The sequence below is a fragment of the Bos javanicus genome, chromosome 10, assembly GCF_032452875.1.
Source record: "Bos javanicus breed banteng chromosome 10, ARS-OSU_banteng_1.0, whole genome shotgun sequence".
Lineage (NCBI taxonomy): Eukaryota > Metazoa > Chordata > Mammalia > Artiodactyla > Bovidae > Bos > Bos javanicus.
This window is the reverse complement of record NC_083877.1, coordinates 28,525,599-28,538,595: the sequence shown is the minus strand read 5'-3', so window position 1 is coordinate 28,538,595 and position 12,997 is coordinate 28,525,599. Positions and strand designations below refer to the sequence as shown.

Genomic DNA, 12,997 nt, shown 5'->3' with positions numbered 1-12,997 from the left:
GGAGTCCCAGGTTCAATCCCTGGGTGGGGAAGATCCCCTGGAGAAGGAAATGACAACCCACTCCAGTATTCTTGCCTGAAAAATCCCATAGATAGAGGAGCCTGGCAGGCTACAGTCCATGGGGTTGCAAAGACTCAGACACGACTTAGCAACTAAACCATGTTCTATGACCTTCTGTCAGTGAGTCGGTGACTAGAGTTTACTCATGTTTTCTGGCATGTCCTCAGCTCAACCAGGACTGCATTGTCCATCTGACATTATCTTTATCAACCCAGCTCATGATCCTGGCTCCTGGAAGAACCCTTTCACTCTTGCTGCATTCTGCCTCCTTACCTTCTCTTCTGCCATCCTCGGGGCTCACCATCACTTCCTCCTCTAACCTTGCAGGCAGTCCTCTTACCAATCATTTCAGACCCCTTTCAGAAGTCTCAAGAACTTCTTTCCTTATGTGTTAGACCAGTGATTCTTAAGCAGACATCAGAATCCCTGAAAGACTTAATAAAACACAGATTGCTGGTCCCACCTCTAGGGTTTCTAATTCAGTAGGTCTTGGGTAAGTCCTGAGAATTTGCATGTTTAGTAAATTTTCAGGTGATGCTGAGGTGTCGAGAAATGAAATAAAAGAAGGAACACTCTTACCAAACTCAGTAGTCTCTTTTGCCGCCCCTCCCATAGTATTCATTTTGAGAAGAATCTGCCAATAGAACTTTCTAAATAATTAAGAATTTAATAAAGGATTTGGAGGATTTCAGTCAATTTCAGGGCATAGGAATGCAAGATCACTTGGAAAATAGGATACATAGGACTTAGAATTTTAAAACAGTGATATGATTACCTCTCTCTTCTGTAACTTTTGAGAATAAAATAGAGGTTTTCAACCCTATATTCATTCACTGTTTAAAAAGATGAAATAGAAACATACTTGGGGGATATAACTAAGTATAAAGGTAGTAAAGCTAGGATTAGTCCAGTGATTGTTGGCAAGTTATTCAAGCATAGTCAGTAAGCCTTTCACTTTGAAAAGGACTTCATTTAGAGGGTATGACCTGCAGCAGAAAATTCAGCTCACTCCCATTTTTAGTTATGCCCTGAGGGCTCCCACTTGCTTCCTAAATGTTCTACCAAAAGGAAAATCTTTCAGTAAAGAAATTAACTTTTTGATTCTTGGAACCAGATCTTCAGATCTTATTTTAATGAACAACTCATTGATATATGTTGCTGATACAGTTACCATAATTCAACCAATCTTACCATCATGAAACAACTACAAAAATAACATTTCCAACCTGTGTTATGCATATTATACAAACAATAGTTTCAAAAAATTATTTGTGGTAGAAGCTTTGAATAAGGATCTTCCTAACAATATTAAATAAGGTTCATAGTTTAATGAAAGACATTATAAATGTTTTCACCTAGAAATCCCAAACAAAAGGAGAAAATACCCCTTTGCCTGGTGTTTGGGTTACCCTATATGATAGAGTAAAATGGACAAGATTGCCTCTGGTGATTTTTATTTACTTATTTATGGCTACGGTGGTTCTTTGTTGCTGTGCGTGGGCTTTCTCTCTAGCTGTGGCAAGCAGGGGCTGCTCTCTCGTTGTGGTACACAGACTTCTCATTGCAGTGGCTTCTTGTGTGTGGAATACAGACTCTCAGCACGTGGGCATCCGTGTGCGGGTTCGGTAGTTGCATCTCACGGGCTTAGTTGCTTCACAGCATGTGGAATCTTCCCAACCAGGAATTGAATCTGTGTCCTCTGTATTGGCAGGTGGATTCTTAACCTCTGGACCACCAGGGAAGTCCTACCTCTAGTTATTACTTCAGTGCCTCCACATATTTACTAACCAGGGTCATGGGTCTGTGGAAGAATTTAGACATCAAGGAATCTGAGTGTTAGCTTTTTTTTTTTTTTTACCAAATTTTCATTAATTTCTAATAGCAGTTCTTTCAATTATTGATGTAGGCAGCAAAGCAAATACTTTGTCACCCACAGAGATTGTATATTTTTTCATATGGTATCACAGTGGTTCTAATACTTGGTAATATCATTTACATTCATCACTGCTTCAAGATCGCAATGGGTATGAGGGCTGCCCCTAGATCTTTTGTCCAATGAATTAATAAATAAGTATATATGTTGCTGCTGCTGCTGCTGCTAAGTCGCTTCAGTCGTGTCCGACTCTGTGCGACCCCATAGACAGCAGCCCACCAGGCTCCCCCGTCCCTGGGATTCTCCAGGCAAGAACACTGGAGTGGGTTGCCATTTCCTTCTCCAATGCATGAAAGTGAAAAGTGAAAGTGAAGTCGCTCAGTCGTGTCCGACTCTTTGCAACCCCATGGACTGCAGCCTACCAGGCTCCTCCATCCATGGGATTTTCCAGGCAAGAGTACTGGAGTGGGGTGCCACTGCCTTCTCCAAGTATATATGTTACTATATCACAAATATGTTTTTTATGATCTTGATAATTAGATTTCATTATAACTGTTTCTCTTTGTAATCCCTTATATTTTATTTTAGGTATTTAAAATATTAATTTGAGAAAAACATCCATGAGTTTCACCAGACTGTCCAAGTAGGACATGCATGATCAGTAACCCAATTGTGTCTGACTTTTTGCAACCCCACAAACTATAGCCTGCCAGGCTCCTCTGTCCATGAAATTTTCCAGGCAAGAATACTGGAGTGGGTTGCCATTTTCTATTCCAAGGGATCTTCCCAACACAGGAATAGAACCTGCATCTCTTGCATCTCTTGAATTGGCAGGCAGATTCTTTTCCAATGAATCACTGGGGAGGTCAGGGTAATCCATGGCACAGAAACAGTGAAGTATCTCTGACATAAAATTGTAAAGGAAAGGATGATAGGCTGGCTTCAAAACATAAAACTGACATGTCAAAAAAATTCTATAAATAGAATTAAAAGCTCACTAAAAACTAGGAAATGTATTTGGAATTGCAACCCCATGGACTGTAGCCTACCAGACTCCTCCATCCATGGGATTTTCCAGGCAAGAGTACTGGAGTGGATTGCCGTTTCCTTCTCCAGGAATATATATTACCAAGAGATAATAGTCTATAGAGATGTGCAAAACACTTGCCAATTAATTTTTAAAAGATAATCACACAACAGAAAAATGGAGGAAGAACATGGATGGGAAATTTATAAATGATGAGATAAAAACAGTCCTTCCGTGAGAAAAAACAGATCAACCTCACCAATTAAATGCAAATTAAAGCAACAGGGATATGACATTTTTTACTCATTAGATTGGAAAATATTTGAAAATATGTTAATTCCCATTACTGTAATGGCGTTGGCAAAGTAATACACACTCTTGTATAAATTTGGTAATAATGCAAACTGTTGTGAGCTTTCTGGAGAGCAATCTGGCAATTCATATCAAAAGCCATTAAAATGTACAAACCTTTTGATCCAGGCATTTTGCTTCTATGAGTTTATCCTAAGAAAATAAACAGAGATGTGAACAAAAATTCCATAAAAGGAAATTCAAAATGACTTTATTTACAGGGATAAAAAAATGAAAGCAACTGAGATATTTCAGAGCAGATCATTAATTTTACATACATTTTATATAAATCGCTATTCATCCTTGTGATGAAATGCAGTGCACATGTAAGAGATCGGGTTGAGAACATTTTAAAATGCTTGTGATAAATTAAGTTGAAAAATTGAGTTTCAAAAAAGTCAAGTTAGATTGTAATCTCAATCTGCCTATATAAAGATATTAACTAAAATATTAATGGCAGCTATCTCAGTGGGGAGATCTCAGTAAATTTTCTTCTTTAGCTAATCAAGTTCTGTATTACCTTTATAATCAGAAAAAAGGAAAAGCTACTTTTATTTTTTTAGCAACTCACAGTTTATGGCTTTATCTCATTAGTGTATTATTTACATCTTTGTATTCTCATGACCCATCTCTCCAAAGATCATTTAAAATGCATGCCCTGAATGCATGACTTTTTTCTCAGAATCATGTATTCCTTCTTAAAGGCAGGGATTAGAGCCATAGTCACCAAAATAGTTATTCCAAAGGAGGAGGGTAGAGACAGTATTTTGGTGATGTAAAGCAATATTGCTAGAATATTTTCTTTTCCTTTTTTTGCATTTGTAGTGGGGTCCCCCCCACCCGTTGTTGAGGTTTGGTTAACACAGAACACTGTATAGCTTAAGGTGTACAACCATAATCACTTGATATCTGTCTATATTGTGGAAGGATCATCACAGTAATTTTAGTTAACTTCTATCACCTCACATAGTTATGAATTACTTTTCTTATGATGAAAACTTTTAAGATCTAGTCTCCCAGAGAGGGAAGGAGAGAGCAGGACAAATTGAGAAAGTTGCACTGAAAGTCACACTACTACATGTAAACTAGGTAAGGATGAGGCGGTCAGATGGCATCACCCACGCAATGGACATGAGTGTGAGCAAACTCCAAGAGATAGTAAAGGACAGGGAAGCCTGGCGTGCTGCAGTCCATGGGGTCACAAAGAGTCAGACACGACCTAGCAACTGAACAACAAGGAAGCAGAGTGAGAGAAAAACTTTGTGCTGAATATATTTTGTACTTATTTTTTATCTATATGTATGTTGCCTAATATGGCAAAACCAATACAATATTGTAAAGTAATTAACCTCCAATTAAAATAAATAAATTTATATTTTAAAAAAATTAAATAGATTAAAAAAATTAAAAATTAATAAGAATTAATAGAAAAAAATAAAATAAATAGCTAGTGGGAAGCTGCTGTGTAACACAGGGAGCTCAGCTCAGTGCCCTGTGATGACCAAGAGGGGTGGGATGCGGAGTGAGGGTAAGGTGGGAAAAAGACTCAGGAGAGGGGGGACATATGTGTACTTATGGCTGATTCTTCTTGTTGTACAGCAGAAACCAACACAACATTGTAAAGTAATTATACTCCAATTATAAATTTAGAAAAGATCTACTATCTTAGCAGTTTTCATGCACAGTGTTGTTATATTACTACCCCAGACTTACTCATCTCATAACTGAAAGTTTGTGCACTTTTAAAAAATATTTTTAGTTTTTTTATTGAAGTATGGTTGATTTATAATGTTTCAGGTGTACAGCAAAGTGATTCAGTTATAAAAAGCTATTTTTAAATGTTGGCTGTCTTTACACACACACAAAATCGAGTTAAAAGTTTGCAAAGAATGTTAGGTGTCTAAGGTTGGATCTGAGTTCTTTAGACAGACATTGAGAACCAACTAGCCAATCTTTTTTGCCCCTCCAAGATCAACATGCTTCTTAACTTTCAACTGGGGGAGAACTGCCCATGCCCAGAAGAGATCCGGGAAGAGCTGTACGACTTCCATGAGGACCTTCTCCTTCACTGCGGTGAGCTTCCAGATAAAAGCTTTATCCAAGACAAGGCTGTTCATGGTTCCTTGGTTAGAAGTTCATGGGGGGTTGTAAAGTTAGTTTCTGTTTAAAATTATAGTGCTAATTGTCCAAGAAATAATTCTTTCCAAACTATTTGGGTCAGAGAAGATACAGGACATAATCCTGGGATAATACATGACTGAAACTCCTTCTGTCTACAAGAAATGTTGCTGAGATCTAAGAGAGGGGACTGGGTCTCTCAAGAAGGAAAGAAAAGAAAAGATCTTTATATAAACCTCACCCAATTTATCTCAAGTTAGATATCTGGGACACTCTTCCCAAATGAACCAAGATTCTGATCACCTTTGCTTTTTAGCTTCTGCAATGATATGTCTGTCCTTAAGGATTCTAAACCAGCCATTTCTACTTTGATATGTATCTGCTGGTTTTAAGTGCCCATCAACAAGTGTACTGCTTTTGAAAGCTATGTGGATAACAGATGACTTTTTCATTTGAAGTAACAGATTGGTAACTGTTTCTTTCTAGATACTCTGGAGCCCATTTGGAGTATGGGTTAGAAAAACTTAAGACTTGGGGTTGAAATTACTTTATGTTTTTGTATACAAGAAATTATAATTTAAAAAGATTGCCAAAAGACATGTAGATAAATATTTATAGGAGGCTGCCTATAGTATATTTAGAAAGTTCCAAAGGATGGAAAGCAGTGTTTCTATGTTCTTTCAATTATCTGGTGGCTTTGTGTACTGTTTGAGGTTGTCCCTCTTTCTGTGGCTTGCTTAGGGGTTCCCCTGGAAGAAGAGGAAGAGGAGGAAGAGGATTCCTCCTGGACTGGAAAATTCTGTGCCTTGGTGCAGAGAATCAAAGGCCCTCCCAAGCCAGAGAAGGAACAACCAACGGAGGAAGAAGAGAGATGCCCTAGTAAGTTCCCGTGCCTTTCCATTATGGTGCTCCCAACCCAAGGCTCTTCTAAGGCATAATTAAAGTAAAGTGAAAGTGTTAGTTGCTCAGTCATGTCCACCTGTTTGTGGCCCCATGGACTGTAGCCTGCCATGGGATTCTCCAGGCAAGAATACTGGAGTGGTTTGCCATTCCCTTCTTCAGGGGATCTTCCTGACCCAGGGATCAAACTCAGGTCTCCTGAATTGCAGGGAGATTCTCTACCATCTGAGCCACCAGGGAAGCCCCTAATTAAGGTAATGAACTTCCTAAACATATATTGTGGGGTGGAGAAGGGCTGCTTAGCTTCCAGGAAGCATCTGGGCATTCTGTTATAATTGATGCTCTTAATGCTCTATATCTGGGGCTCTGCTTTCCTTCTGACTTAAGGAGCTTACTTTCAGAGTCTTCTGAAAGGGATAGATTGCTTGGTAGGTCTGCTCTTGTCTGTCTACTTTTAAATGCCTGATACCTGTACACAGATTTCTGTTTTTCTTTCTTTTATGTTTTCATAGTCTTCCTCTTGTAACCCTCATTGTTCTTGTCATTTTTGTTTGTGGTTCCTTTGCATTGAAAATCGCCCCATACTGTCTGAGCTACCAGGGAAGCCCCTTAGCAATCAAAGGGAATAGGTTGTGGAGTTTGGAGCAGGGAAGTTTGTTTTCATTTGGGGGCTATGATTTTCCTAATACAACACCCTAGAGGACTTGGACCTTCTATCTTTCAATTTTCCTGAACCTTGTTCAAATCATTTCTCTAATCTTTATATTACAGATAATTCCTACCATTGAAACTATTCCCATTTTGAAACAAGATCATTGTTTGTAGTGCAAGACAGTTTACTGTCCATAAACTATCTATACTTCAAGAGGAAGATTGTCTGCATATTATAATCAGTCTGCTCTGTACTATGAAATTATGCAAAGATTTTACTTGTCTAAAGAAGAAAGAATTTTCCAAGTTTAATGTAGTTGTCTTATTCCCTGTTCCTATCCATCTTAGAACATGCTTTCAAATTATAGACTAGAGCAATAAACTGTCAAGATATGATCAGTTTTTCTGAAAACACTGCATTGGGGTTCATACATCTTATTGCCCTTTCTATTGACCTTCCATCTTTGTCAGACTATCTCTGAAGGGAAAGAATCATCCCCATTTATCAGCAGAAGTGTTGAAGCCTCAAAAGAGTGCCTGGGGTACTTGGCAGCAGTTGTACTGGCAACCCTTGATCGGTCCTATTTCTCAACATGGAGTGGGGAGGTCTTTGGTGAGAACATGCCAGCATGATTCAAAGGTTCATAAAAGTGAGTTTAGAGTTCCTTTGTGCTTACTGCCAAAGCAGAACTAAAAATAGACTGAACTGACCCACATTACCTGCGGAGAGTCTGTTTTTAAAACGGATGCTTCTTTCTAAGACAATATGTCACGACCAGGGGTCCTCCAAGGCGACCACTTCATGTTAGGTAAATAGAGTCAGTTAGATGAGCCCACCTGATTCTGAAGTCTCCCTGACTCTAAGAATGGTTTTCAAGCTCCAAGGACTACAGTGGTTAGCATTTGCTCCCCCGGGGTTCAGGCAGAAAGATTATGTTGTATCTGTTCTGGCAGGACATGTAGAGCAACCGGAAAGGCCACTCCAGCACAAGACTCCATGGTTCATCCCACACCTCTTCCCTTCCACAAGCAGAATTATGAGGGGTTCAAACTTTGTGTCATAAGCCTCCTATCCTGCAGTCCCAGAAATAGAATAGAAGGTGGCCAAGCATGTCTGGTTGGCAGCATATGGTTCCCTGCCAGGTGTTCCAGGGACACAAAGCTCCTCAACCAGGGCTGACTTTTTAAAAGAAAATCTTGGAGATGGTTTTACTTCCATACTCCCCGCCAAGATTGTTTTTCACTTGATTGAATGGAAATGATGGTTCTGAATACATACCCAGTTGCCATAAAGGATTCTAATCCTTTAAAATATTGGTAACGTCACCCATGTTATTGCTTATGATTTCTCTTACCCTTGTATTTGATAAAATATTAAAAGTTTAGATGATGAAAATAGCATGCTATGGTGAACTGACAATTTCCAAAATGCTTCATATGTATTAGTTTACTGCTGTTAGTTTTTGTTACTCTTCCATTGCGTAGTTGATGAACATAAGACTCAGAAGAGTTAAAGGATACTTATTCTTTCCAGCGTTACCTGGTTCTAGAAGAATTTCCAGGTGCTTGATGTCAACAGCCCAAGGTAACCAAGATGAGTAAAGCCGTGACTTGATTGAGGTCTTCCGACTCTGATTCCACACTCTTTCTGTCATCCAATGAAGCTTGCCATAGAAGTTACCAGCATATATATTAATATGATGAGCCCCCAACCTACATATTACATATAGAATGCCTTCTTGAAACCATCATCTTTTTATCTTGCTTATTGTATCTGTGAGGTAACTCACTTCTGTGACTTACTGTTATGTGTAGAAATCTGAACCCAACAGAGGTCAGAATTTTAACATCAAAAAATTGACCCAGCCAAAGACCTGGACTCAGGCTTTTCAGGGTAGGTGGTGCAATTTCTCCTCTATGAGCAATTGGTGTTGGCCAGATAACCTGCAGGGGAACCTCAACATCTAGGAAAGAGGAAGAACAGTGTCCTGAAACCCATAAGAATCCTGCTAGCTGGTTCAGTGTTAAAGGGATTTGCCCAAAGTAATTCCTACCCATATTGTGATAGAAGTTGCTACAATCTTATCAAAAAATTATATGATAATGAAGAGGTTAAGAAAAATAGTAGCAGCCCACCATACAAAGTAGCATTTTTTTTTTTTAATATCCCAACCCAGCAAGTTGTCCAGAAAATCTTTTGCCTGTGAGTTGGAGGCCAGTGCTTCTCAGAAACACACTACAATTTAAGTAGAGTTTCCTTGAATTTAAATTTGTAACCACTGAGTTTTTCCTCCAGAAAAGGCCAACCAGCTCTTTCTGCTAACTTCTAAAATTAAAAAAAATAAAAGTCACTTGTCACTTCACAACTCAAAGTCGGTGCCTCCCTGACCTCTATCATTCACTGAGTGTTTCCCCATGGCAGGTTTTTACACTATCTTCTCTCTGCAAAGAAAGCTGCTGCCTGTATCAGCTCTCACCCAGTCACTGAATAACCTGAGGGTCCAAGCCCCAGATTCTCCCCTGCCTACATGCTGCAGCCTCTTCTCATGCTGAGGAGGGAAAACAGTCTACTGTTCACTCCCAAAATAAATCCTGGACCCCAACACAGATATACACAAAGTAAGATAATTTAGCAGTAGGTGTATCTGAGGTGCTCAGGCAGTGTTTCTCAGCCTCCTTAGATTCTCTCCAATCAGCTTCTCTCTGAGATGTACACACACAGATACGTCCTCCAGGAAGTCTTTTTTTTCCACCTCATCCTCCATCTCCCTGCCCCTGCCACGTTGTCACTAAATTTCTAACAGGGCATGTCATCCAGGGCATGACATAAATTTCTAACATTGCCATGTGTCTTACAAGGCAATGTCAGGAAAGTCATGCCACCTTAGGCAAAGTATTTTTTACTGGGACTTTGTACAGAGACCACATCTTACTTGTTTCTACATTCACCTCATCAGCACACATCTTTTCGACCTCTAATACATGTTAATCATTTGAGACTCACAAAGATGAAGAAAATGTGGCCCTTACAGACAAAGGAGGAAATGGGTGTGGACAGTCAAACTCCATATAGCATGCGGTCTGGTGTGCTACAGTACAGATAAAAGTACAGATAAGGGACAGCAGGTGGCCAAAGGAGGGGAGTGAAAACTCCATAAAGATTATAAATTGGTAGATGTAAGAGGGAAAAGTATTTTTAATGAAAGGAGCTACTTCAATAAAGCCCAGAGGGGGAAAAAAAATCATATTCCAAGAGTGGCAGTGAATTGAGATTGGCTGAATTGTCAAAGGAATAGAATGAGGAAGTGTAGGAAAGGCAGGGTGTGTTAGAGCAGCGTGTCCTGAAAACTCCAGTGGTTCACAGTCTCAGAGGGTGACATGTGGTTGTTACCGTGTATTTTATACTACTTGGCCTTACAGCTGCCAGGAAGGAGGGGCTGGCACTTACGTGGTGTACCCACTGTGTCCTGAGTGTTGTCCTGGCGCTTGTTTGAGTATCACTTCATTTAATTCTCCCAACAAAAATATGCAGTCAACAATGTTATTCCTATTTTACAATTGAAGAAACTGATGTAAAGACAAGTTAAATAACTTGCCAGAGTCACACGGAGGGTAGCATAAAAATTCAAATCTTTGTCTATCCCACAGCAAACAACCAGATATAGTGGCAGCCAGGTCCCCATTTTGTACGCCAGGCAGCTTAGCCTGAGAGAAGCGAAGTAATGTGGACAAGGTTCTGGCAACAAGTGAAAAAGAGGCCAAGATGAGAATCACGCTCCATATCCAGGGCCCCTGATCTTTGAGAACTGTGCAGGGATGCTGTGGGGGTCGGGGGGAGAGGGCAGGGGAGGATGGAGAAGCTCAGAGATCAAGGATGCATGGCCAGGAGCTTGCCTCAGCATCAGTTTATTCTCCAGACCGAATAGACATAGACACTAAAATAAAAGCAATTTGATTACCTTCCCAACAGGGTAAAGACAAAGACCTCAGGTCCCTGAGTCTTTTGCTGTCCCATCTGTGTCCCATCTTCATTCCAGGGCTTTCAGGGGCTTCCCTCCCTAGCACGTCAGCAAACATCATCTGTTCTCTCTGTGCTCTCTTCCCTGTTGTCATCATCGGTCATTTAATCGCCTGAATGTTTTCTAGAAAGTGATTATGAGGCTGGTTGACTGATTTCAAAAACAACAGGCTAATTATCTCCATATGATGGATGAGACCCCAAGAGGCTGCAGAGATGGGCTGGCAGAAGTGCAGTCTCACGGATGCTTTGTGAGGCTGCCTCTGATGGGAAAGGGTGTCCGGCCAGCTGGGGAAATGGTCCTGGGGGTGACGCAGTTGCTTCACAAGTGGGGAAGCTCTAGCCAAGGTAGAAAACCACTGAGAGAGGGAAACAGATTTAGCAGAAATAGTCAGCCACCAGGAGACTGTCCACACACAACCAGCCCTGAGAGCCAAGGTCAAGGGCAGCCAGACCAGGGGGACTGGGAGTTTTGTGGGGTCCAGTTGTGCAGAGACGGGAAAGGCTCATCTCTTGTACAGCCCTAACTCCCATGCTGCCTCAGCCTGTAGATCATCTATAGACTGGAACCGTGATTTGTTTATTAAATTGTAGTGCTTCTTGGCTTAAATAAAAAGTAAAGCAAGGATTAGTCTAACAACAGCCATCAGTGTTGGGGAAACAATTCCTACCACATCTGTCTTTTCTGTTCTTACCTGATGATCTGGAGAGTTAAGTGATGATTCAGGTACCACATTTAGCACAGAGTCAGACTCAAAAGAAGTTCTTAGCAAATATTGGCTACTACTGTTGTGATGAGAAATAGAGTGTTCTAGCAAGCTGCCTAAACTTTTACCCTTATTTCCCAGACAGGGAAGCCAAAAGAGAAGGAAACAAGTGTGCATGTCTACAAATTAAATATAGAGCTGAGATGAAGGAGAGCGGGGTGCTTTCTTAGATGTTCAGCTGCTTGCCATGGAGCCCGGGGCGGCGGGGCAGTGGGGGAGTTGGCACATGACGTGCCTCTGGGGGTCTGACAGCCAGTGCCTGTTCACTGGGCCCTGATGACACAACATAGACAGAGCGGTTCTTTCTTGTCAGTGGGGAACAATGTCCAGTTGTCTGCAGGCTTTGCCTTTCAGGTTTTCAGAGCCTTGCAGCCTTGCTCTCAGGGATCTCTATAGAATCCTTGTTCTACTGAAATGAGGCAAAAGTGGTACCAAGTGCACAGCCCAGGCCAGAGAGGCACCAGGAAAGCTCAGAGAAGTTGTTTCGTCACTAAGTTGCGTCTGACTCTTTTGCAACCCCATGGACTGTAGCCTGCCATGGACTGTAGGTTCCACTGTCCATGGGATTTCCCAGGCAGGAATACTGGAGTGGGTTGCCATTTCCTTCTCCAGGGGATCTTCCTGACCCAGGGATCAAACCTGCATCTCCTACAATGGCAGGCAGATTCTTTACTGATGAGCCACCTGGGAAGCTCCAGAGATATTAGCATGATGAATTTTCCAGATATCCTTGAAATGTACGGATTTAACTTTCTCCCTAACCTTTTCTGCTAAGAAGTCATAGGTATTTGGCCACTTTGTAACACAGAGCAGACTTTCAGCGCAGAGGAAGCTCTGGAGCATGGAGCACAGAGGGCATGACACTCTCCCTAGTAAATCTTCCCAACTAAATCTAGCCGGTGTTATTATACCATCTGACCCCTGACACAGGAAGGGCTCTTTCTCCACCAGCAATCAGGACAGTCATCAGAAAGGCCATCAAGTTGCCACAGCTCATCTTCTCGATGTAAGTGATTAGCGATGTGCAGTGATGCTTTGATAATGGCCACTTCTTCGCCAGGGTCAGTAACCACTGGCATTTAAAGATTTTATTTCCTCAGTCTCAGATTTTACTATTAGCAAGTACAAGCTGGGTAACATGGTGATAAGGCTGGTTGGCATTAAAATTCAGTGGTAAAATTCTTAGTGCTTATCAGTTTAACCCAGTGAAGACATAAGTGTTCATTTCACCA

General features: G+C 40.9%; 1 protein-coding gene across 1 annotated transcript in view; it reads left to right on the top strand.

Annotated features, from left to right (window-relative positions):
- RYR3 (ryanodine receptor 3) overlaps positions 1–12,997 on the top strand; it is a 557,133-nt gene that overhangs the window by 385,261 nt on the left and 158,875 nt on the right. The window contains exons 37-38 of the mRNA XM_061430666.1: positions 5,282–5,384; positions 6,171–6,308. Of these exons, the coding sequence (XP_061286650.1) occupies positions 5,282–5,384; positions 6,171–6,308 (241 nt within the window). The remainder of the gene's footprint in view (positions 1–5,281; positions 5,385–6,170; positions 6,309–12,997) is intronic.